We start from the raw sequence: 26,527 nt of genomic DNA, 5'->3' as shown, positions 1-26,527 counted from the left end.
CAGAAGGCTGGAGTTCTCTGGAATTAGATGGGTGTGCCTGTGGTGGCAGCAAAGCTGGCCGGGGTTTCCGTTCTGCAGTCAGATGGTCGGCATGTGGCCGATGTTTGTGGCAGCATTCGAGCTCCAGTTTCTCCTCTCCTGTTATTCTGGCAACCATTACAGAGCAGAGGAGTTTGGCTGACCCCCAGCTCCACCACAGCCCTTTTGTAGCAAGTAACAGGGCCTTCACAAGAAGCCCTGTAACGCCTAAAGAATTCTTAGGCCACACATGCATGACTTCGAAAGAAAAAGCAACACCAAATTAACTCCTGCAGTCACCGAGGCTCTCTTCGCACAAAATTGCTGCTTTTGCACATGTAATGGAACCAGGTATCAACAGGAAATGGGCTCCCCTGCCCGTGAGAACAAGGGACCGCCACAGACCTTCCCTCCATGACCCTGCTGTCTGTGCTGATCCTAGCTTGCTGTCCAAACGCCTAACCCCAGGGGCGTCTTCTTTTCCCTGGCTTCAGTCAGCCTGGGAAGACAAAGACAACCCAGAGAATGCCCCACCCCCACCTCCAAGCCCTGGTTGCCCTTCAGATCCGGGCATGACAGTCACCCACTACTTGGCTTGCTTTAACTCCTCCTAGGTTCCAGCCTCTTGAAATGCAGCATCCCCAGAGCCGCACCACTCAATGCGCTATTGTTTGTGGTTTGTTTCTTTTCCTGGCTTAAGGTGTTGTGTGACACTGGAGTGTTTGGTTAGCTTTAAAAAGCAAAAAAACCTATTGTGTCATTCCAAATAATGAGTTAATGCAATAACTGAGTTAACCATATTGGGCAAGTGTGCATTACGTCCATGGGTGAAAAAACTTCAAACCTCCAACAATACCTTTGGTACAAAAGTTGTGCATCTCTCTCAACAAAACCACTTCCAAAACAATAACCTGGAAGCCTCCATTCTGGCACCAGAGGTGGGTGAGAGGCTGTGCCTACAGCCATTGCCAGGAATACTCTGCAGGGAAATTTGTGGCTGTCTCAGACTCTATATTGAAAAAAATATTTGCTAATCTTGATTTTTTTTGGGGGGGGGGAACTAAAAGTATTCTCAGCATATGCGGTTTTGCATTGTGAACTCAGTTCAATGTACAGTATTTAATTTTTATCTCAAAATTTTGCATACTGCTTTCCTTTAAAAAAAAAAAACCTGAGCCTAGCACCATCGTAGGACATTAATCATAGGTAACAGCTAAAACTGAATCTCACTATCTTTCCTTGTTGAGCTTTAAAATGAAATAAAATGCAATGTGAGCACAAAATATATTCTGCACCCCCAGTACTTTGGGCTTGTTGGACCCGAATCCCCCCTTTTGGGTACTTTGCTCTGCCAGGCTCGCTGGTTTGCAACGTTCCACCTGGACCAGAAGGGGGAAGTACGGTGGCCGGCGAACTCCAATAACGGTTGGAGACGTTTGGATTTGGCTTTTCATGGGTACTCTCTGAAGGGAGCCAAAATTCTCAGGAAGGCTAATAAGGGGTTCTTTGAAGGCCTTCTGCAAATAGGTCTCTTACCACGCCTCGTGAAAAGGCTTGGCTGGCAATTGGTTTGGAGTGAGGCGGGGTGTGTCGAGGCCCATCCTCCCCTCTGCAGCTTGGCTCAGCTGCCTTCATCGCGGCGCCTGAGCCGACAGGCAGCCCGTTTGCCCGCCTAACCTGGGCCTCTCTTCCCCCCGCAGAGAGCGTGAGCGAGAGCAAGGAGCGCGTCTCCGCCCCGAGCAGCACCTTGGAGAAGGCGCCGCAGCCCGTCCGCGAGGCGGCGGCGGCGGCGGCGGCGGAGGAGGAGGCCGGGGAGTACACCGTCTTGAAGGAGAGCGTCCCGGCCGCGGCCGACAGCGGCGAGACCCCCCTGCTCAAGTCCTCGGACAGCGAGCGCTCCTCCTGCGGCTCCGGGTCGGCCAGCGGGGCGCTCTACGCCCGGATCGCGCGCCTCTCCAAGCAGTCCAAGGAGGAGGAGGACGCCCCGGCGGCGGACCCCAGGCGGGCCAAGCCCCCCTCGCCGGAGCGGGCCAAGCCCCCTCCGCCAGACCCGTCCACGAAGCCCAAGGTCTCGTGGATCCACCACAAGTACAACTCGGCCCAGAGCAACTCCCTGCCGGCCATCGGCATGGCCGATCTCCCGGAGCGCCTCTCCAAGCGGAAGAGGAGCCCCAGCGAGGCCTCGGCGCGGCCGCCCGCGAGGGGCAAGGAGAAGGCCCCCCGGCCCCCCAAGGAGCCGAGCGGCGCGGACGGCCAGCCCTCCCCGTCCAAGGCCAAGCCGAGGAGCAGGGCCGGCCCGGACCCCGCGGAGAACCTCAACGGCGCCCTGCAGAGCGCGCTCCGGAGGATGGGGCCCTCCCCCACGGAGAGGCGGGGGGCCGAGGCGCCCAGGAGCCCCGCGCAGGGCAAGGCGCCCCTCCGCTTCTCCTCCGAGGCCGCCACGCTGCTGGCCGCGCAGCTGAAGGAAAAGACGCAGAGCCTCCACCGGGGCGAGGCGGGCGCGCGGCCGAACGGCATGAGCCCCCTGCCGGCCCAGCGGGAGAAGCCCGCGCCCCCGCAAAAGGCCAAGCAGGCGGCGGCCGCCCCCGGGCCGAAGGCCGGCAGGCCGCTGCTGCCCACCTCGGCCCCCCTGCAGAAACTGCTCGGCCCCGCCGCCGCCGCGGAGCCCCGGAGCGGGGAGAAGCAGGCCGCTGGCGGCAGCCTGGAGGCGTCCCCCGGGCCCGGCGACCAGGCGGTCAAGAAAACGCCCATCAAAAAGCCACCACGGAAGAAGGGCCGGGAGGCGGCCGCGGAGCAGCCCAAGGGAGCCGCGACCCCCCCTCAGACTGTGCAATAAGGGAAGGGGCTCTCCTCTGGGGAGGGGGAGAGGGACGCGGCATCTGTCCCGGGGGAAGGGGGGGCGGGGGCGGGGGCGGTCTCTGTGCCGGCGGAGGCCACGCCCCCAAAGAGAGCCACGGCCCTTCGGATGGCTACCCCTTGGGGTGGGGTGGGGGCTCTCGGGGACCCAGCGCTGGCGCTGGGCTCTGGCAGGGAGGGGGGCGGGGGGGCTTTCTTAAACCAGAGTTGTAACTTCAAAGGCCGGGGTTTCTCAACCTAGGCAACTTTTAAAACGTGTGGACTTGCTGTCTAGGGAATTCTGGGAGTTGAAGTCCACCCGTCTTAAAGTTGCCAAGGTTGAGATCTTGCTTCTCTCCCAAGACATCCAGGAACGGCCCTCACAGGCCTGAGGAAGGGCCCCTTGGATGGGCTTCAAGCGGGGCAGGGGCTGAGACTGGGCTGCTGAAGGTCAGCGACAGATGGCCAGGACTCAGCAGCCCGGCCTTTTCTTCTTGGGGTAGTTGCATTCACCTCTGGAAAGCCACATTGGAGCTATTCTGTCTGAAGACGCCCCTTAAAAAAGGAGGCCAGGCTTCACTTTCAGGCCACTAATCCCTCAAGAGCAAGTGCAGTTTCTGAAGGAAGGGGGTGCAGGACTGCTGGCGACTGGTGTGGGAGCCACGATCAGAACAGACCCTGGCCTGGACCCCTCCCAGCGGCCAGGCAGCGGGCTCTCTTCCCCAGGCGGCTGGGCTGCCTCCGACTGGCCTCCCTGAGCCTGGGACGCAGCAGCTCTTCGCTTGGAAGCCGGGAGTGGGTGGCTCCAATAAAAGGATGGCATTTCTAGCTCTGCCTCATCCTGGTCTTTGGGCATCTTTTCCTGGTGATCCGCTTTCCTCCACCGGGTCCAGCTTTATGTCTTGAAGGTCAAGGGGCCCCAAAGTGAATTCACCCACTGGTTCCATCATGGACAGCTGCCCAGGAAGAGCTCATCCTTGCCTTCTTTTGATTTCTCATGGGGGTTACCTGGTGGTCTCCCATCCAAGGATTAACCAGGCCCAACCCTGCTCCAGCCCCTGAGGTGGCTGAGGGACACAGCACCCTAGGAAAACCTTCTGGCCTGGAGGCTGGCTTGGGGCCCACACCAGACATCTTCAGGCCAGAGCTCAGGGTTGGCCTTCCCAACCTGATGCCCTCCAGATGTGTTGGGAATGCATTCCCAGAATTCCTATCCCGAAGCCACCCTGCTGAGGCAATCCTAGTCCCCACCCATCTGGGAGACACCAGGCTGGGAAGGCTGACCAAGGCCTCTGGCCTGTGGCTAGGTTGGCCGCATGGCCTTTTAACTTCCCATAATTCCCCAAGAGGAGGATTGTGCCAGGAGCATTATGGGAAATTTCAAAGGGCAACTGTCAGTGCTCACTGCTGCAGCCAGCAAGCCTGTAGCCAGCAGAGGAGTCGGAGCCCGAGAGCCAAACTCACGTTAAGGTATTTGGTGCCAGTGGGAAACGCTGGGCTTTCAGCACCCACATTGTCTCTTGGGCTCCCTGTTCTGAGCCACAGAGAGTCAACTGCACAGTCCCTTTGGTAGGAATTTGAGCACTTGCATTCCCAGCACGGGAGGCAGTTTGTGTGGTAGTGAAGGCACCGGTCTGGAAACTGGGAGACCCTGAGTTCTAGTCCCACCTGAGGCACAAAGCCAACTGGGTGATCCTGGGCCAGCTGTGCACGCTCAGCCGTGGGAAGGAGGCAGTGGCGAACCGCCTCTGAAACCTTGCCAAGAAAACTGCAGGGACTAGTACAGGCAGTCACCAGGAGTCAATACAACTTGCAGGCACAATTTTTAAAAAATAAAATAAATCCCAGCATGCTTGGAAGTTGCTTGCTCAGGTCAGACTTCGCAGATTGAATGCCAAAAGTTGCCGTCCTTTCTCCGCAAAAGTGGCTGCGTCGTCTGTCCTCTGTAGTCCCTGCGAGTGTCTTGTGGATTTCTCTCAATAGCATTTTGAGCTGCCATGATGGTTGGGGAGGCCTCTGGTGACCCTGCCCACTGTTCACCCCATCACGGTGGTCTCCACCCACCCAGCAGTCCAGCCGGGGAGGGGGGTCCCTCCTGTGGGGTGATTTGGAGGAGAGGAAGCTGGGGTGCAGCCCCTTGCAGAGTTTGTCCCTCGGAAGGAGGCAGGACATTTTACGCACAGCCTTGGCACAGCCCGTGCAAGGAAAAAGACCCAAGAAAAAATAACTGACATCCTTTTTTTTTCCTTTGAAAGAAACATCAAAAGCAAAACTGCCTCATTAAACTGAATGAGAGCTAATAATGGAAAATGCAGAATTTTTTTAAAAGGGGTGTGTGTAGACGAAAAGTTGAAGATGCACTTTGTGCACATCTTTTCACTTTTTCCTCCAAAGGTGGCTGGAAAGCCCTTTAATGCACCATCCATGAAAAGGAGCAGGCACCGCCAAGGCCAGGCCTCAGTGGCCGGGGCTGGCGCTCCCCCACGCCACCCAGCCAGTCTCCAGCTTGGCCGCCTCTAATGCACACAACCTTCGACACCCCTTGGACACACCGTGACTTACATTCCCAGGGCAAATTCCTTCTTTGCACACTTTTCTTTAGGGAAGAGATTTTTAGTCTTTCCATTGTTTAAGGACCAGAATGTTTCAAGCAGACTCCTCCAGATAGGAGGCCCTGTGCAGGTTAGCAACCATACATTAGATGCTCTTTGGCGGCTGTTTAAAGTAAGCCAGAACGATGTGGATTTCAGGAGAGATGCCCACCTGCCCCGCCCTACAGACCAGGCACTTACCCCACCTTACCCAAAGGTCCTTTCCCCTCCCTTCCTCTTTTCCTTCCTTGCCTGCTGAGTCTGCACAAGGAGATGCAAAGGACTCTGGGTATGGCAGCCTGGCATCTCCACCCACTGACCTGTCCCGGCTTCCCAGATGGCAAAGGGCACTGCAGCCTCCAGACAAACGGGCAGTCAGACAAGTCTTCCTCCTCTGCCTGCCGCTTAAGGAAAGGGCTGGGGAATCAGTGCTGAGTTTGGGAAGCCCAGTTGAGCCTTGGTGAATCTAGCAACGCTGCCCATGTCAGGACAGAAACAGGGAGCTCCAGATGCTGTATAAATCATGCCGCAATACAAGGGACAGTATAATTTAAAAACCAATACAACTGTAAACAACAACACACAATAAAGGCAGGTCTTCCTCTAGCTGTTTGATCACCAAAGGCCTCCTGGAAAAGCTGGCTCTGAACTACTCTCGCTTCACTAGCACCCTCGCCATTTCTAATCTGCCATAACCAAAGTTCTCTGGATGGTTTACAGAGTTCGTTAAAACATTTACATTTCTTTTGGGAAGGGAAAAGGGGGGCATTTGCTCACAACAATGCAATGCTATTGATAGTAAAGGAAAACTATCTTAAAAGTTTGCCACTGCAGGGCAGAGCCAGCGCTTAACCTCAAAGGCACAGCAAATGAGCAGAAATGATACCTGGGAGAAGATGCTGGTTAAGCCACCAGGAGAAGATGCTGAGGGCCAGTCAAGGCCACCTCCCACCACTCTCGGCCATGATTTGCTCACTGTGGCTTATTGAATAGACCAAAGTTGGCCAGCCTTGGGCAAATCTATGCACAGCCTCCTCTCCATGGAGCAGACGTGTCCACAGGCCACCACTTGTCTCACCACCCTCCCTGATCTTGGACTGAAATAAAAGTTTGATGGATCCATCCTGGGCCTCATTGTCTATCCACAGGGAGGGAGCCCAAGGATAGCTTTAGGGCTGTGCTCCATGAGGGGTGCTTCCCTCGTATCTCACCACCAGATGCTGTGTGGGGGCAATGTGGGGCATGTTGAAGCCTACGGAGAGGCAGCCTGGATTTCCATGTTCCAGGTCAGCAAAGCTGGGGCTGCTTCTTCTCCCACTCCTCGCTCTCCTTTCTGCTTCCACAGCCACTATTCCCTTTTTAAAATGGATTGGTCCAGGATCAGCTGGTCAAACTAGAGCAGTGTTTCTCAACCTTGGCAACTTTAAGATGGGTGGACTTCAACTCCCAGAATTCCCCAGGAGTCCGTGCATGCTAGCTAGGGAATTCTGGGAGTTGAAGTCCACCCATCTTAAAGTTGCCAAGGTTGAGAAACCCTGAACTAGAGAATGCAAAGCCCTGAAACTGACTAGGCCTTCCTGCCTGGGATGGAGAGAATTCCTCTGCCTCTTCTCACCTTAGGTTCTTAGGTTTACACTAACCCCCACAGCTAAACCTGCTCTCCAAACACACTTACCCAAATCCTGGCAGCCAGGAGAGGGCAGCCAAGAAATACAAAAACCCTAATGCTTGGCTGCCATCTAGTGGCTGAAAGATTGACCCACAGTTCCAAAGGATCAAACCACCGACTTAACAGGAGAGAAAAGAGAAAAAATGCAGCGCATGGAGTAACCAGAGAGTTGGCTCACTTGGGGAGGTTTTTCAATGGGAATTCAGCAATCACGGCCCATGCAACATTGTGTGTTGAAGTCATTCAGAGAGTGGCTCGGCACCCGCCCACAGACAGGAGCATGGAAATGGCGCTTTGTGGGGGCAGCAAGATTTGGGGGGGGCCAAGATTTCCTGCTGGCTCCAAAATGGGAGGACAGCAAAGCAGCTGGGGTAACTCCAGGCCATACAGTACAGTTTAAAAAACACAACCAGCACATTCATGAAAAATTAGTGTGATGCTCTGAATCCTGTCAGCTGCTGTACATGGAACAGCCAGGCCAGATGAAGAAATGGCTGCTTGCTCAGAGGTAAGTGGGGATCAGGGTTCACAGAATCATGGGATCTCAGGGTTGGGATGCGGGGAGGTCTTCCAGACCAACCCTTGCCCAGAGTAGGAGTCCTCAGAGCACCCCAGACAAATTGCTGCCAATCTTTTCTTGAAAACCTCCAGTGACCAAGCCCCCACCACTTCAGGTGGCAGGCAGTCCCACGGCTTCACAGCTTTCATGGCCAGGAAATTCCTCCTAATTTCCAGTTTCAATCTCCTTCTGTGAAGCGGTTCTTGTCTTACCCCAAGCAGTGCAGGGAATGCATGGGTCCCCAGCGGCCCTGGACAATTGTGCTTCACTTGCCAGGATCCCCAGCCGGGCAGCAGGGCCTCTGGTGTCTCATCCCTCCGGAGAGCGTCCAGTGAGAAGAGCTGGGTGAGTTGATGGCATTGAATGCGCCCGTCCATCTGGGTGGTGAGCAGAGCTGGGCCAACAGCCATCACCCGGAGGCAGGAACGTTTCCCTCTTTCGGGGGAGCTTTGAGAGAGGAGAGGGACCAGCCCCACTTTGCCGTTGCCCATTTCTTTCTTGCGATGAGCCTCTGAAAGGAGGAGGGGCTGGGGCCCCAGTAAGTGCCTCCTTGGGTTCTCCCCAAGGGTTGAGGAGGGGCAGGGGAGGGATCGGGGGGGGGGAAGGGCCGAGGGGACTCTTGGGGGAGCCAGAGGGCCCAGCACCACTTGGGAGAGTTTAGAATATGATACGACACCCAGAAGAAATGCATCTCTCACCAACAGATGTCCAGGTATCCCGGCTTCCCATCACAGCACTGAAGCCACACAGGAAATGCCTGTGCAGGTCTCACAGGAACGAGCGGGAGTGGCAAAGCACCCTCGAGGGACGCGGTGAAGGTGCTGGACTAGGAGCCAAGAGGCCCCGGATCGAGTCCCCTCAGCCACTGGGGGCACCAGGCCCCAAGATCAGTTCCACAAGAAGAGCCAAACCCCGCTTTGTTGAGATCGGCCCCAGTAAGAGAATTTTGCAGCTCTAAGGGGGCTTTTCCTCCCTCCCTCTCACACCCCAGGAAGTTGGGGAGTGTCTGGCCCCAGGAGTCCAGAAATTCTGTGGCCCCTCCTGCCTCCAGGCTGGTTTGGCTGTGTTTCTCCACACCACCTTCCTGAGTCTCTCCAACTGCAAAGAACGAGGCAAGCGCAGGGCCAAACAGGAGGACACCCCCCCACCCACCCAGCTAGTTAAATAGGGATCCACTTCTAAACAGATCTTCTGAACTGTATTCCGAGTGCTCACCAAACAGGAGGGAGCTGTCCAGGTTGGGGAGGGGGTGGTCCATGATTTGCACCTTTGTAAGCAATCACAATCTAATCCAAGTCAGCAATATGACGTGTGTCAGGGCCAGCCCAAGAACAATGTCGAGTCAGCGTATTCCAAACTCGTTCTTTATTGTTTTCACCAGACAGAATCTTGCCAGACTAAAGCTACTCTAACTGACCTAAGGGTGAATAACCAGGGAGACTCTAGGGTGGGGCGACCCTGAACCTCTTAACTTTCCAAGCAACAATCTCCGGTCTGCGAATCCTCTTATCTGCCTGGAATGTGCTCCCTCCTTCCTGGGAATCAGTGGCAGCGCCGAAATCCACCACAATGTGGCTGTTAAATGCAGGTTTCAGGTGCATCAATAGAAACACAGGTTTGAAATCACTGGAATTAATTGTTCCATTTTAGTATGCTGGTCAGACCTCGCCTGAGTTCTGTGTCCAGGCTGGGGAACAAATCTGAAGGCAGCCTCAGAAAAAGAGAAGCAGAATCAGAGATGAGAGGTCAAAGGAGCCATAGAGGCTGAACCTTGAGAAAAGGCAGCTGAGAAGAGATGGGAATGCCCTCTTCAAATAGCGGGAATATGTAATGAAAAGAAAGTCAAGACTGGTTTTCTATCATTCCTGGGTGCCAGACAAGGAATAAATGGGTTTAAGGAATCCATTTACAGGAAGGTATATTCTGAATGAAGGGGGAGGGAATTTTCTTTGACAGTAAAAAGCGTGACTGTGGAACTGACGCCCACCCACTGATGAGGCCCCCCTCACTGGAGGTGGACAGCTGCCCCTCTGGATGCTTTCCTCTAGATTCTTGGCTGAGCAGAAGTCAGAGCCAAGGGCCTCCTTGCCTTTTCTGATTCTGGGATCCCATTCACTGATTTTGCAGCCCCTTTTTCTGGACTGTGAGGAACTGCAGCAGAAAGTTTTTCCTCCCTGTTGGAGCAATTTTGAAAACCTTCAGCTTGTTGAGTTCTGTGAAACCTGAAGCTAAATACAATTCACCATCAACAAATTCTTACAAAGCAACTTTTTGCACACCTCCGCACACTACAACGTGAAGCCTTTTAGTATTACTAAATGCTAAATAACCTCTTGGATTTTATATTTATTTATTGCATTTTATAATTGTAATGTGTTTTGATTTTTATGAGATTTTAACGTTTATGGCTGTAGCTTGATTTTATTGTAAACCGCCCAGAGTCCCTCTTTCGGGGGAGATGGGCAGTAATTAAATTTGAATAATAAATAAAATAAAATAAATTACTTCCTTGGAAAAATTGAAGACTTATTGCTCTGTGTTAAGCACCGATTCCAGCACTTTTTATAACTTTATTTTATTTTTTTCAGGAATGCATCCGGACCACAAAGGGGATCAGAGAGAGCAACTGAGGGAAGAGATCGTTTGTTGTTTATTCATTTAGTCGCTTCCGACTCTTCGTGACTTCATGGACCAGCCCACGCCAGAGCGTCCTGTTGGTCAACACCCCCAGCTCCCCCAGGGACGAATCTGTCACCTCTAGAATATCATCCATCCACCTTGCCCTTGGTCGGCCCCTCTTCCTTCTGCCCTCCACTCTCCCTAGCATCAGCATCTTCTCCAGGGTGTCCTGTCTTCTCATTATGTGGCCAAAGTATTTCAGTTTTGCCTTTAATATCATTCCCTCAAGTGAGCAGTCTGGCTTTATTTCCTGGAGGATGGACTGGTTGGATCTTCTTGCAGTCCAAGGCACTCTCAGAATTTTCCTCCAGCACCACAGTTCAAAAGCATCGATCTTCCTTCGCTCAGCCTTCCTTATGGTCCAGCTCTCGCAGCCATATGTTACTACGGGGAACACCATTGCTTTAACTATGCGGACCTTTGTTGTCAGTGTGATGTCTCTGCTCTTAACTATTTTATTGAGATTGGTCATTGCTCTTCTCCCAAGGATTAAGCGTCTTCTGATTTCCTGACTGCAGTCAGCATCTGCAGTAATCTTCGCACCTAGGAATACAAAGTCTTTCACTGCTTCTACATTTTCTCCCTCTATTTGCCAGTTATCAATCAAGCTGGCTGCCATAATCTTGGTTTTTTCAGGTTTAGCTGCAAGCCAGCTTTTGCACTTTCTTCTTTCACCTTCATCGTAAGGCTCCTCAGTTCCTCTTCGCTTTCAGCCATCAAAGTGGTATCATCTGCATATCTGAGATTGTTAATGTTTCTTCCAGAGATTTTAACTCCAGCCTTGGATTCCTCAAGCCCAGCACATCACGATGTGTTCTGCGTACAAGTTGAATAGGTAGAGTGAGAGTATACAGCCCCGCCGTACTCCTTTCCCAATCTTAAACCAGTCCGTTCCGTGGTCTGTTCTTACTGTTGATACTTGGTCGTTATATAGATTCCTCAGGAGGCAGACAAGATGACTTGGTATCCCCATACCACTAAGAACTTGCCACAATTTGTTATGGTCCACACAGTCAAAGGCTTTAGAATAGTCAATAAAACAGAAATAGATGTTTTTCTGAAACTCCCTGGCCTTTTCCATTATCCAGCGGATATTGGCAATTTGGTCCCTAGTTCCTCTGCCTTTTCTAAACCCAGCTTGCACATCTGGCAATTCTCGCTCCATGAATTGCTGAAGTCTATCTTGCAGGATCTTGAGCATTACCTTACTGGCATGTGAAATGAGTGCCACTGTTCGATAGTTTGAACATTCTTTAGTGTTTCCCTTTTTTGGTATGGGGATATAAGTTGATTTTTTCCAGTCTGATGGCCATTCTTGTGTTTTCCAAATTTGCTGGCATACAGCATGCATTACCTTGACAGCATCATCTTGCAAGATTTTGAACAGTTCAGCTGGGATGCCATCGTCTCCTGCTGCCTTGTTATTAGCAATGCTTCTTAAGGCCCATTCAACCTCCCTCTTCAGGATGTCTGGCTCTAGCTCACTGACCACACCGTCAAAGCTATCCCTGATGTTGTTATTCTTCCTATACAGGTCTTCTGTATATTCTTGCCACCTTTTCTTGATCTCTTCTTCTTCTGTTAGGTCCTTGCCATCTTTGTTTTTGATCATACCCATTTTGGCCTGGAATTTGCCTCCAATGTTTCTAATTTTCTGGAAGAGGTCTCTTGTCCTTCCTATTCTATTGTCTTCTTCCACTTCCACGCATTGCTTGTTTAAAAATAATTCCTTATCTCTTCTGGCTAACCTCTGGAATTTTGCATTTAATTGGGCATATCTCCCCCTATCACTGTTGCCTTTTGCTTTCCTTCTTTCTTGGGCTACTTCTAGTGTCTCAGCAGACAGCCATTTTGCCTTCTTGGTTTTCTCTTTCTTTGGGATGTATTTTGTTGCCGCCTCTTGAACAATGTTGCAGACTTCTGTCCATAGTTCTTCTGGGACCCTATCTACTAAGTCCAGTCCCTTAAATCTATTCTTCACCTCCACTGCATATTCCTTAGGAATATTAGTGAGCTCATATCTAGCCAATCTGTGGGTCTTCCCTAATCTCTTTAGTCTGATCCTAAATTGTGCAATAAGAAGTTCGTGATCTGAACTACAGTCAGTTCCAGGTCTTGTTTTTACCGACTGTATAGATGTCTGCCACCTTTGGCTGCAAAGGATGTAGTCAATCTGGTTTCGGTGTTGTCCATCTGGGGAAGTCCATGTATAAAGCCGTCTCTTAGGTTGCTGGAAGAGAGTGTTTGTTATGCACATTGAGTTGTCTTGGCAAAATTCTATCAGCCTGTGTCCTGCTTCGTTTTGTTCTCCCAGGCCATGCTTACCTGTAATTCCAGGCGTCATTTGACTGCCCACCTTAGCATTCCAGTCTCCCGTGATGAAAATAACATCTCTTTTAGGCGTGTTGTCCAGTAGGTGCTGCAGATCCTCATAGAACTGCTCTACTTCAGCCTCTTCAGCATCTGTGGTTGGGCCATATATTTGGATCACTGTGATGTTAGATGGCTTGCCCTGAATTCGAACTGAGATCATTCTATTGTTTTTTGGATTGTATCCAAGCACTGCTTTAGCCACTTTACTATTAATTATGAAGGTTACTCCATTTCTTCTGTGATCCTCTTGTCCACAGTAGTAGATCTGGTGGTCATCTGATGTGAAGTGGCCCATTCCAGTCCATTTCAGTTCACTGATGCCCAAAATGTCTATCTTTAATCTTGACATCTCACCAATAACCACATCCAATTTGCCCTGGCTCATAGATCTTACATTCCAGGTTCTAATGGTGTGTTGATCCTTAGAACATCGGATTCGCCGTTCACCACCAGCACCGTCGGCCGCTAGCCGTCCTTTTGGCTTTGAGCTAGCTGCGTCATCACGTCTGGGGCTAGTTGAGCTCATCCTCTGTTCCTCCCCAGTAGCATTTTGACCATCTTCCGACCTGGGGGTCTCATCTTCCGATGGTATACTGACATATCTCTGGTTGTACTGATCCATTTAGTTTTCACGGCAAGAATACTGGGGTGGGTTGCCATTCCCTTCGCCGGGGATCGCATTTAGTCTGACCTCTCTGTCATGACCTTCCCGTCTTGGGTGGCCCTTCACGGTTTAGCTCATGGCATCATTGAGGTGCTCAAGCTCCAGCACCACGACAAGGTAACGATCCTTTGCTGAAGGGAAAGAGATCACCTTCTAGTAAAAGGCATGTGCCCAACAACAGCTGTCAGGGGAGTGAGCCTGGCACACCCTCTGAGCATTTGAAGTATGTCCCCAGCCCCCAAAAGCTGGCTACTCCGGTCTGTGGCTCTTCGGAATGCTACAAATAAGCACTTTGAGGGCATTTGGGAATGGAATGTAGACCATCAACACCATTCTTCAAAGCAGCATTCTGTATTTATCCAAGAGACCAATGGTCATTTTCCGGACTGCTCTGACACTTTCCCATCAGCAGAGGGCAGTACATTTATTTATTTACATATTGCATTTCTTCACCGCCCGTCTCGTACAAAGACTCTGGGCAGTGAAGAAATGCTATAAATATCATATAATATATACTGTAATGTAATGTGATATTATATGATATATGATATTAGATAATACATAGTAGTATATATAATTATATATAACAGAACTATATAAAAATATAATAATAGCCCTCAAAGACTTTGCCCATGTGAATTGAAAGATGCACAATCAAACGTTAAACATAAGCTTTACAGAAAGAACCGGACAAGGCCTTGCCTAACCAAAGCTCAAGCCACCCAGATCATGTGGTCTCTCTTATTTGTTGCCTTACAAAACGCCGGGTTGACTTTTCTGGTCAAGAACAAGGGTCGCATCAGCACAGCATCTTCTACAGCAGGGTTGCTCTACCTTGGCAACTTGAAGTTGTGTGGACTTCAATGCCCAGAATTCCCCAGCCAGCAAGGCTGGCTGGGGAATTCTGGGCATTGAAGTCCACACAACTTCAAGTTGCTAGGGCTGAGAAACCCTGTTCTAAAGGAAGGGACTGAAGCAAGTAAGAGATGTTGCATATGGAAGTTTTGTAAGTTAGCTCTATTTTTATTCCATCGCCATTCTTCTGGGAACTTTTGAATTATCACCAGAGGGGGTCCCTGGCAGAGTCCCCCTGCCAACAGGAGGCAGTGCAAACCCTTCAGAGATTCGTTCCACAGACCAGGGTTTCTCAGCCAAGCAACTTCAAGCCCTGCGGCTTCAACTCCCAGAATGGCTGGCTGGGGAATTCTGGGAGTTTAAGTCCACACCTCTAAAAGTTGCCACGGCTGAGAACACTGTGGTAAGAGTGTGAAGAGGAGCCTTCTGCACATGCTCAGATGACTAAGCTGGGAGGAGTAGCAGCACCCCTTCACTATGTGCAACTCTCTCTCACACACACACTCCCAGGAAGACCAGCATTTTACACTGCAACGTAATTGCTGTGCACCAGTTTCCATTCAGGCATCCCTGCGTGATCCAGGACTGCAATATAACCCTGCTGCTCTGCCCGTATTCCAGAGAGCGCGTCGGAACGGGGCATCTCCCCCTCCGGTCCTCGCTTGCGGCGGGCGAGAACGAACCCGGCCGCGCGGGGGTGGGGGCGGCTTTTCCCCGCGGGGAACCGGCCGCCGGGCCCGCGGCTCGGGCTGGTCGGGCCCTCGGGGCGCCTCCCCCCCGCCGCGGGGTCGGGCCCCAGCCGGCTTCCCAGGAGGGGCGCCGCGGAGGATCCGCCCCAACGCGCGCGGGGGTGGGACCGAGGATCGCTGAGCCGGGCAGACCCGGGCGCGCGTCCGCGGCCGACGCCCGGGAGGAGCAGCAGGGGCGGGGAAGGGCCCCGCGGCGAGGCCGGCGAGGAGGAGGAAGCCCCCTCCGCACAGGCCCGGAGCCCCGCCCCTCCGGCCTGCCTCGCGCTCTGCCCATGCTCGGGCGCGCCGAGAGGGCGGGGCGGGCTCCCGGCTCGCGCGAGAAGCCGCCGCCGCCGGCCATGGAGCGCTTCGGGGCGGCCTTCGCCTTCCCGGAGGCCGAGGAGGCGGGCGGTCCCCCGGCCGGGGCAGGCGGCGACCGCCCGGCGCGGCAGCAGGCGCGGCACTACCAGCTGCTCTCGGAGCTGCAGGGGCTGGTCAAGCAGCTGCCCAGGTGGGTGGAGGCTCCCGGGGGGCGGGGATGGGGCGGGGCCTTTGCCCTGCCGAAGCGGGGCTGGCGGAGCAAGTGGAGGCGGCTTCGCTCAGGGCCGGCGGGACTGCCGGGCGGTGGCAGCCTCTGCCCCGGGAGGCTCTTCTGTCTCTTGGAAGTCTCTGCCGCCCTTGCTTCGGGGGGCGGGGGGCGTTCAAGGATGCCTTCCTCTTCTTTTTCCCCACGTTGGCCTTGTGAGGTAGGTTAGGCTGAGAGGGAGCTTCCTGGATGAGGAGAGATGGTCCAGTACCTTACTTCCCGTTCATAAGTCAGGAAGGTGGGGTGCCATCCCGGCCTGGGTATATGGTGTTAATGGACCATCAAACTAAGCTATAATATGGGCCTTGGGTGGAGCACAGCAAGTGTGCTTTGTTAACCCCAGTTAACAGGAGTTACGGAAACTCAGATATTCTCTTTCAGGCCTGTGAAGATACTACGGCCTCTAAAATGGAGGTGGTAAAGTTAAGCCCTTGTCTAACAAAGACCAGCTTGCGGATGATAAAATGATATTTTCCAGGAAGGCGTTTCTTTTAAAGGTTTGGAAGTAACAGCTGGGAGGAGCAGGCTTGGACCACAAAGTGTCAGGTGGTGATTCAACACAGAAGCCTCCCACCAGGGCTGTACTCTGTTGGCACAGGGACAGTGTGTTACATGAACACAGCAACGGGCTCTGCTGACCTGGGTTTAATGTTGGTGAAAACCCAGTGGACATTCAGCCTTTTTGACCAAGCAGAAATGCAGATTAATGGGGAGGTTATGCAGTTGGAACCAAACTCCTGTTTTAAAGGCAAGCAGCCTTGCGCTTGGGAGAAAGAAGCTGACTCACTAGATGGAAAATAGAGAAAGTGGCGCTGCATTCTCTGGATCAGGCCCGATTGCCTCTGCTTAGCTCAGCCCTGATTACAAGGATGTTTCCTCCCACAGCTCCTCCCAGCAGAGGCTGTCCTACACCATCCTCAGCGACCTGGCCTTGGCGCTCCTCGATGGGACGGTCTTTGAGATCGTGCAGGGCCTGCTGGAGATCCAGCACCTGACGGAGCGAAACCTGTACAACCAGCGGCTCAAACTGCAGACCGAGCATCGAGGCAAGGCAGCCGCTTGCACCAATGGGTCACGCCTGCCAAGCCGTCGCACTCTCTGGTTAGGGGGCTAAGCGGTGGGCCAACGTGCGATGTTCCCCTTCTGCCTTTTTGTGAGTGAAAGGTGGCTGGGCCAGGACCAGGAAGCCCTGATTCACCCCGGGAGAAGTAATGGAGTGGCCGTGAGATCCGGCAGATGTGCTCCCCACCGCGCACTTTTGCTGAAGCCACCTTGCCTTACTGGGGAAAGCTGGCTGACCAAACGTGTGTTGTTGGCCTCTAAGCAAATACCTCACTTCTCTTCAGAGTTCTGCAAAGTGGCCAAAAGCCAGAGAGAGGCTTTGGGGTTTTTTAGCATATTGTTTTTTAGCTGTATTGTTTTGTGTGTGTGTATGTGTGTGTACTCAAGCCACCAAAACATAATTGCTGTGTTTGCATAATATGCTGTGCCAGATGTAAGGCACTTCCGTCAACACACCCAGCCATAAAATACCCAGCCCCATTTTAGCTTAGACTAGCATGCTCTGCAAACCTGGTACATTTCTTAAATATAAACTGGCTTAAAATTGCATATAAATATAATAAAAGTGTTCAAAAGCTCCTAAAACTGGTTCAGTGCAACGGCTGGGTTTTTGCAACAGGTTAACTCACAGTTCACTGAACCCTGGTTGTACAGTATACTGACTCTTAAGTCAACCACATTTCACTGTAGTATACTGGATTAAAACTTAAAGAAACCAAAGGCAAAAATACAATTCTCTTGGGGCCAGGCCTGAGAAATACACTTATGACTGCATAGACCATGTTTTGTATTTTCATTATGGCTGAAACGTTGAAAGATGTGTCATTGCTGATCGTGGATCCTTCCTTTATCAGAAAGATGATAAGATCTGGAAGCGTTTGACCTTGAGAAGAGGAATCCAAGGGAGGATATAATGGTGCTCCTCCAATCTTTGACAAGGTGTCACCCAGGTGAAGGTCAAAACATGTGCTTTGTCAGTCTAGAGGGCAGGATGTGGAATAATGGATGTAAGTGACAGGAAGGCAGATTCTGGTAGGACATTAGAAAGGCTTTGGCATAGGAAGGGCAGTTGGGCTGTGAAATAAATGGCTCGGGAGGCAAAAGGCTTGAGAGGTATTTGGGGTCCTGCACTGAACAGGGCTCAGGCTTGATGGCTTCAGTGGTGATGCTCTGATGCTCTCCCTGCTCTAGCTTCTCGTGCTGTGTATTGCGCCCCACGAGGGTAGCGGAAAAGCCAGTAGAGCAGGGCATCTCAACCTTGGCCACTTTAAGACATGTGGACTTCAACTCCCAGAATTCCCCAGCCAGCCTTGCTGGGAGCAAGGGAGTTGAAGTCCACACGTCTTAAAGTGGCCAAGGTTGAGATGCCCTGCAACAGAGGCTGAATGTGTTGGGCAGGTGATGGGCTGCATCTTGGTGGGCTCATTCTGTTTTTCTCCTCCCACCAGCCCTCAAGCAGGAGATGCTCCGTAAGCACAAGGAAGACCAGCAGAGCTGCCAGACTCACAACCTGCCCCTTCTGAAGGCCGCTCAGCAGCGAGAGCTGGAGGTAAGAGCTGTGCCTGCCAAGGCAGGACAGGTCTGCGTAGGGAGGAACTTTCCCTCCTGGGCTTCAGCCCAGAGTAAGGCAGACTCTCGCAGGAGATGCCTTTGGCCAAAGTCCGTAAAGGAAGGCAGCATGGAGGCTTTACGGTGGAAGCCTGTTGGCCTTCAAAGTGGCGTGTCTCTTTCCTAACTTAAAAGTATTGGCTACTTCCTGTGGGCCTGACACTTCCTCCCCCCCACCCTCCACTTTTAACACACACACACACACAGCGCAGGCTGACATCTCTGGATATGACGTGGTTGCATAGGTGGAGAGTTTTCGCTCACTCCAGCTAAGACAGGTACAGGTGTGGCTCCAAGGACAGCCACAAACGCTCTCCTTGCACCCCTTCCCCTTTCATCACTGTGTCCAAGGAACCGCTTGTAGAGCTTACAGCTCTTTTGGGAAACATCAGAAGGATTGTCTAAATCCAGATTCTGGATGTTTTGGCCCACCAGGTTCATGGTTCCTTCTCTGTTTTATGCCCCTCTAAGGGCAGTAAAGGTTGAGAGAGGAGCCTTCGTCAGGCGTCCTGAGCAGGGAAGTGACAGAGTCGTTGTGTACGAGGGGGGCGGCAGAGAAACTGAATAATAAATAAATAAATAGGCGCAGAGGCTGCTTCCCCATCGTTCCTGGAAGGACTAGAGAGTTGTGCCGAAATGACTTCAAGTCCTCTTTGAAGTCAGAACCCAGTTACGCCAGATCTCCATGCAGCAGTTGTGGGCAGAAGGGCGCACGGTTTCCTTCCAGCATCTACTTTTGGACACCAGGAGAGGGTGGCAGGGCTGCTCCGAGGTCACCCTGTCCAGGCAAACGTACTTCATGTGCTTATGGAATTACCCATTTTTGGAGGGTTAATTCAGGGTTAATACAGTGAAGCGTAAACGATCTAAATGAGTTGGGCTCACAGAGGGATCAGTGGTAGCACTCACTAAGAGTAAGTGGGCTGTGTGCGAGCGCAACCGCTAGGCCTTGAAGGGGCTGGGTCAAGAGCCCTGCAGGACCACGGCCTCCGAATCCCATGTCTGAACGGGAATGGGAGTAAATCGACCTTTTTTTTTTTAACAGTTTCTATTTATTTTATCTTAATAGATACATTAAAGTGCAACCTAGAAAAGGAACAGAAAAAAGAAAGAAAAGCAGAAAGGAAATAGGAAAGAGATGTACAGTTACGTAAAACTGAATAAGTAAAACTGAAAATAAATAATACATAAAACTGAATAATTTTCAAAAAACATAAGTTTGCTATTGCCTACCATTTTATCAATTTAGCACTTCAGAATCGTTATTAAAATCAAATCAGTATAGAGCAATAATCAAAGATACTTGATCTGAATATAACATGAATCGTCAGTCAGAAGGAACAACTAGTAAGAGCTTCTGTTTAATCTATCCTTCTTGTAGCAAATCAGGTAAGATCACACATTTTGAAACCGAAACTTCAGGTGCAGTACAAGTCCACATGCAGAAGTAAATGGACATATTTTTATTTATAAAAATAATAAAGGGGGGATATTGAATGAATGGGATTACATTCCATATCAGACTTGGCGTAAATTGCGGTCTCTTGGCTTGTCCTAGACAGGCCAGCATTGAGTAACACCCACTATCCAACTGCAGTTGTTAGCAGTTATTCCCTGCTGGACTGGACTAGGAGAGCATCCTCTGTGTTTGGACAGAACACAAATGCCTTAAAACAGGGGTGTTCGCAGAGTGTGGTCCAGAAATGCAAGATGGCGGCCAGGTTACTGTGACTGAGCTGTACCTGTTTTTTATGGCACACAAAAAAACAGGTGGAGCTTCAATCACACTGTCATGGCCACCATCCTGACTTTTTTGATCACACTCTGTGGACATGCCCAGTCTTCGAAGTACAACATGGAGTGACCCTGCTGTGAGTGCGGGGGTGGCGGGGGCTTCCTTCCCTCTTAGCCCACAGCTTGGAGCATTGTTAGGCATGCCATATGCTGTGAACTGGGGACCTCCTTCGGCCTTTTGGGTTTCTCACTTGCTCAGGCCATGGAGCAGCGAATTCATACCGAGCAACGGATGATGGACGAGAAAATTGTCTTGGAGCTGGATCAGAAAGTGGTGGACCAACAGAGCACCCTGGAGAAAGCGGGCGTCTCTGGCTTCTACATCACCACCAACCCGCAGGTCTGTACAGGCCAGAAGCCTTAGTGCCCAAAGCTTATCGCCAGCGGAAGACCAGGGGCCGCGGATCCTCTGCCCTGGGGGGAGGCTACCCGTCCTTCAGGGCTAAATGCAAATGTCTCTCCCCCCTCCTGAGATCAGGGGGTGGGGCTCTAGTGGCCCACCCACTTTGAAGTAACTTACCCCCCACCCAAGGTCAGGGCAGCCCCCACCTTACTGTCTTTCAGGAGGATGGAAGTGTCTCTCCTGCGGGGGCTGCAGAGCAGCAGAATCTCCTCGCACAGCAACAGATGGTCCTGGAGGGGGGCTTCATTTTTATTTTTTACAATGTAAAATAATTTATTTTTTATAATGTTTTGTATATAATTGTAAGCCAGCTAAGGCTGGCAAGTCAGTGGCATATAAAGGGTGGTAAATAAATTTTAAAAAGAGGTCACCCACTGCAGCCACAACCCTTGGGTGTGCCCAGCAAGTGGAGCCCAAGAGTGGAAGCTGGTTTCTTTGTTTTTGCTGTGGGTGTGTGCAGAGAGGTAGACAGAAGGGGTGTGTGTGTAAACTTTCTAAAAGTACAATAAAGAGTGCTTGTTTTATTGTACTCCTGGCAGAACCTTTCCAAGATCACAGTTTGCTTAGAAAAGAGATTTGCATGCAGGATCAGCTCCTGTCTGGGGGCAGAAGAGAAGAGGGGAGAGGGAGGTGGTGAACGGCCCCATGGAAGCGGGCTGCAACCCACAAGAGGGGATGCAGTGGTGCCAGCCAGTCTGGGGCAGTGGAGAAGGCCTGGACATGGGGCAGGGGACCCAGGTTCTGGTCCTCAGCCCCAGAAGCTCCCTGGGAACGTGGGACAGAGCCAAGGTGGTGCAATGGGGAAGGCGCTGGACTAGAAGTGGGGAGGGCCAGGGTCCAGTCCCCCCTCAGCCATGGAGGCTCCCTGGGGGACCTTGGGGCCAGTCCCTCCCTGGCAGTTCGTCCTACCACACAAGATTGTTATTGGGGAAACAGAGTAGGAGGGAGTGCCATGGATGCTGCTGTCTTAAATGGTTAATTGGGTTTTGTTTGTCTGACCGTTGTCTCGGCTGCGGCTCTTCCTCCTGTCTCCCAAGGCCATTCCTGCAGGCCATTACAGTCCTCGCCTGCCTCTGCCTCCTCTTCCTCCTCACTAGGGCCACCTCTTGCCCCCAGTCCAAACTGGGAAGACATTTTGAAACCTCCTAGGAGGCCATGTTAACACAGCGATTTGGGCCCCTGGCAGGGAGAGGGTCACAGTTACCTCGGGCTGCAGTACGTTACTCACCCCAGATGGTTGGGGGGCTGCTGCCTTCAGCGTTGCTAATAGTCCCCACCCCACCCGCTCCTTTCCCGTTGCAGCCAAACCTTCATGGTCTCCCAGGTGAGCTTCAGCTCCACTGTTTGTGGGCAGGGTACAGAAGTGGGCTGGCTTTGCCTGCTTCTTGCAAGAAGTTGCACTGCTGGGTGGGTGGAAGAAGTTGGCTTCTTTTCTTTCCAGGTTAAAGCTCTTGTTTCTCTTGCAGGAACTGACGCTCCAAATGAATCTGCTAGAGCTCATCCGCAAGCTGCAGCAAAAGGAATTGCAGCCTAGAAAGCCTCCTCCTTGAGAGGGAGGCACCGGAGGACCTCCCGCCACGCCCCGCACTGACCCTCCTGGTCTCGTGGAAGAGTAGATGACACAGCACGTTGCCTTTATTAAAGAGGCTCAGCTTGCCAGAGACGAAGCAAGGCAGGGCCCTGGCAGCCCCTCCAAGCAGAGGAGTTCAGCTCGAGTTTGTGTTTGTTTATTGCCTCTCTTGGGATGGGGTCATGGTTGTTTGTTTATAACTTTTGAGGAATTTCCAAAATATCTCAAGGTTGATATTTTGAAATTGTAATATAGGAAATACAGGCTGTGAAAAAGGCAATAAACAGTTTGTTTATTCGTTAGATTTTTATGGCCGCCCATCTCAGTACACGACTCTGGGCGGCTAACTGTGTTAAAAATGGTAAAAACATATACCAAAAAATGCAAACCACATAGCAGCTGGGAAAAAAACTGCAGAAGCAACAATCAGACATTCAGCCCAACCAAGAAACAGGCTCTGTCACAACACCTGGGGTCCCAGGCCTGGGCCCACAGCCAAGTCTCCAAGGCCTTGCGATGCTTTTTTTAGCACCTGTGCAAGTTTTCATCTTGGGGAGGGATGTTTTGGGAGAGGAAAGGAGAAGAGTCCTGTGGATGGGGATGTTTGCCAGAATTCAATGTTTATGATTAGGGAAAGTTTTTTTTTTAATCCCATATATTTACTCAGTTTTTTGTTTTTTTTTAATCTGTTCAATGTGTCCAATTCTCAGAGACTGCCTGGACAAATCCCTGCAGTTTTCTTGGCAAGGTTTTTCGGAAGTGGTTTGCCATTGCCTCCTTCCTGGGGCTGAGAGAGAGTGACTGGCCCAAAGTCACCCAGCTGGCTTCATGCTTCAGGCAGGACTAGAACTCACCGTCTCCTGATTTCTAGCCTGTTACCTTAACCACTAGACCAAATTAGCTCTCTCCCCTTAGTTATTTGAATATTTATGCCATTCTTCAAAATCAAGGTTACCCAGGGCAGCTTGCAAAGTATTGTGTTCTCCAGCCAGTGCACGCACCCATGCTACACCAAAGTAGCACCGAAACATAAAAACATACTAAAACAGCATCAGTAAACCCCACAAGACAGGAAATTAAAGCCTTTAATCTAAAAAGCACTGAACTTCCCCAATCTGGGCTCTCTTAGCATGTTAGAACTGCAACCCTCAGAATTTCCTGCATCGGCCTCTGGCTCTGAACTCTACAATTCCCCTTTCAAAGCAGAGGACCTGCCTGTGTCCCATGGCGAAATGGACCTTAGGAATTGGGCAAGTAATTATCCAGAACATTCATCGTATACTGATGCAAATATGTTTAATAGCCACTTTGGCACAAAGACAACAGAGGTCACTACCTTCCATAATTAATCTAGTGCAATCTGGCCCAGTCCCGTTAATACCGGACTGCTGATAAAAACAGCACTATATGCCAAAAGAAACAAAACAAAAAACAGCCATTTTGGCATCATGGAATGCAGAAAAAATCTTTGATATGGTACATACTAAGTTTTTGGAGCAAATCATGAAGAAAAACTGATTTTTGGTAAGTTATTTCTTGGATAAAAAAATCAATCCCGTATCACTGATTTCCAATAGGGTTATCTAATTAAAATGAAATGTGGAACTCTCCAAAGATGCTACTTGTTTCAACTGATATTGGATCCTTTGGTACATTTAATAAGCTAGTGACATTCGGGAAGCGGAATACAAATTATATGCAGATTATATTTGGAAGTTGTTTTTTTTTAACAATTACCAGATATCTTCACCTATATTGGTAGAAATTGTACAGCAATATGATAAATACTCTGAGTGCACAATAAATTAGTGTAAGTCTTTCAAGCTTGACAACTTTAAGATGTGTGGACTTCCAGAATTTCCTAGCTAGCATGCTGGTTGGGGAATTCTGGGAATTGAAGTCCACACATCTTAGTTGCCAAGGTTGAAAGACTCTGGTCTAATATGATAATTGGTAATAAGGTACCTACATATAGATAAAAAATAGGATTTGTTTATTCTGATTCCCTTAACTATCTGAGAATTATTATTGCTGGAAATATAGCTTGTTTGGCAGAAATGAGTATTTCATATTGCACGTCCCAGATAAAACAGGATATCAAGAAATGACATGAAATATCTGTGAGAAACATTAAATGCAGTGGAAAAGAAAATGACTTCAAAACTGATAAATTTTGAGAGTTTTGCCTGATTCACTAAAATGTTTTAATCTAATTGATAAGGAAATTACTTGTTTTTTTAATGGAAAGGACAAATTCCTAGGATTTGTCTTCTAAAGCCAAGTCTTTCATACAGAAATGGTGTTTTAATTTGTATTGGAATGATTACAACAATATTGTTGTAAGCCGCCCAGAGTCACTTGCTGAGATGGGCGGCTATAGAAATCAATCGAATGAATGGATGGATGAATAGCAAGACCCACTTGAGAGTTCCTACCTGGCAGCCTTAAAGCCTTGGCAAGGACTTGCTTCCAGTCACAAGTAGGAATTCCAAGATTTCTGAGCACCAGGCAGTTCAATGGGTTTGAGCTTTCTGTGGAAGGAAATTAAAATTTGATGGGTTGAAATAATAATTAGATAATAAGTACTGATGCTTTTCAAACCTTTGAAAACTTATAATTTATCAGAAACAGCCAAATAGCAGTGAAACCATTCTTTCTTTGGTCCATTACTCAGGCAGCCTTTGAAGCACTGATGGCTCTGAATGTCATGCAGAAGGTTTTTACTGAAATGAAACCCAGAGTTCAACATTGCTAACACATAATTTTATTAAATTGGATAATGCACAATAAATTTAGAATACAGAAGCGATTACAGAATCAGCGGCCTTGGGTTTTAAGAAGTGTTAAATGTTTCTTATGGTTTTAAAACCAAGTTAGTCCAACAGAAAATTGTTTCTGGAAGTGATTGCATTCCTCAACAGATGTTTTTAAAAAGTTGGCCATTATTCTTATCCTGGGGATATAACAAACTTGAACAGACGTTTGTGCATTTGCTTTGGTCCAGTCTGCTGGAAATTCTTGTGTGGTTAGTGGTGAAATAGTTTTTTGGGAGGAAATTGAGTTTTAAAAATGTTGCTAAATTATATTCCAAAAATCTGGAATTCATCTGTCTGAAGAGCTTTGAATATATCATGCCTGGACTTATGGAAAAAGTGATGATGGAAGGATGGCAGGTTGGCTGAACGAAAATTGTCCACTCTCCATCCTTGAATTGGTCTGCATCACTGGAGAAGCACAATAGACAAAACGGTTCCAGATGGCCTTGGTTTAATTTGCTATGTGCTATTCAGAAATTCATTGTAATGATTTATATGCCCAGGATTCTGTTTTTGGTACTGTAGCAAATTAGAGAAATTATAATTCTATTTTTTTTCTTTTTAGCTTGTACTGTTATTTTAGAACAAACTAAAATCACATGTTTAGCATGTTATTGTTGTGTCTTTGAGTTACTGCTGACTCCTGCAACTGCCTGGATAAGTCCTTGCAATTTTCTTGACAACATTTTCGGAAGGGAGTTTGCCCTGGCTGCCTCCTTCCTAGGGCTGAGAGAGGACGTTGTGCCCAAGGTAGGACTAGAACTCCTGGTCTACCAGTTTCTGGCCTGATGCCTTAACCAGGATACCAAACAGGCTGTCTTAGTGCATTTGGTATCAAGTTAAAATGAAGCGTGTACATTCTGTATCCAGTTCCTATTTGCACTTTTTAAATTATTCATTCATCTATCTTACAAGGACAGATGTAAAACCACTCTGTGAAACAAGGCTAAAATAACAGTAGACAATACAGATAATAAGATAGGCCTGTGCTGGGGAAAATAACCCACTAAAACAGTCTTCTACAGTAAGGCTCTATGAAAAATTGCCGCGTTTTTTTCAAAGAAAGGTAAAATGCAGCTGCAGCGGAGTCTTTCCGCAGCATCACAGGTGGGAAGGGGGGCTCAGCGGGGAGGGCGATTCGCGGCCCTCCCAATCCTTTCCTAAGGGAAGCATCTCTCCCAAACAAGGGCCCCTCCCCGCAAGGGCCACCATCCGACGGCCGGAGGGGGGGAACAGGCTTGGCGGGCGGGGCTGCCTTCCAGCTTGGTTCCCTTCCTGGCGCAAATGGAAAGTGCTCTGTGACCAGATTTAGCCGCGACCTAAAAGAGACGTTTAGCCCGAGGGTCTCAACGTGCACGGATGGCGCAGCGGAGGTCTCCCCACTAAGCCGTTTAGTTGCACCAGCCCCAGTTCGCCCAACCGCGGTTTGTTCAACGTCATCCCCGTTGGAGCCACCTGCCTCCGCGCCTCGGGTGCCACCGGCGCCCTCCTTCTAGGAAGGCCACGTCACCGGGGGCCTTGGGACGTAGCCTGCTGCGTGACTTCAACCCCCCCGGCTCAGTCAACAGGCCACGATTCGACCAGCCGTGGCTTAACGGGTCCCTAACAACGATCCACCACTCCTCCCCCGGGCCTGCCCTACCTGCTGAGGAGGGGCGGCAGCCGGCGGCTCTTTGGCAAGAGGGAGGCCGCCGCCGGAGCGCCCCTCCCCCGCGCG

General features: G+C 50.4%; 2 protein-coding genes across 2 annotated transcripts in view; both read left to right on the top strand.

Annotated features, from left to right (window-relative positions):
- Positions 1–2,854, top strand: part of SCARF2 (scavenger receptor class F member 2) — a 56,802-nt gene extending 53,948 nt beyond the window's left edge. The window contains exon 11 of the mRNA XM_063315805.1: positions 1,719–2,854. Coding sequence (XP_063171875.1) covers positions 1,719–2,854 — 1,136 coding nt within the window. The remainder of the gene's footprint in view (positions 1–1,718) is intronic.
- Positions 2,855–15,320: 12,466 nt separating this feature from the next.
- Positions 15,321–22,278, top strand: LOC134505729 (protein DGCR6-like). Its single transcript, XM_063315584.1, has 5 exons — positions 15,321–15,482; positions 16,443–16,603; positions 18,068–18,168; positions 20,221–20,361; positions 21,891–22,278. The coding sequence occupies exons 1-5, from the start codon at positions 15,331–15,333 to the stop codon at positions 21,972–21,974; spliced, it is 639 nt and encodes a 212-aa protein (XP_063171654.1). The 5' UTR covers positions 15,321–15,330; the 3' UTR covers positions 21,975–22,278.
- The last annotated feature ends 4,249 nt before the right edge of the window (positions 22,279–26,527 follow it).

The sequence above is a fragment of the Candoia aspera genome, chromosome 15, assembly GCF_035149785.1.
Source record: "Candoia aspera isolate rCanAsp1 chromosome 15, rCanAsp1.hap2, whole genome shotgun sequence".
Lineage (NCBI taxonomy): Eukaryota > Metazoa > Chordata > Lepidosauria > Squamata > Boidae > Candoia > Candoia aspera.
This window is presented reverse-complemented; position numbering and strand designations above follow the sequence as displayed.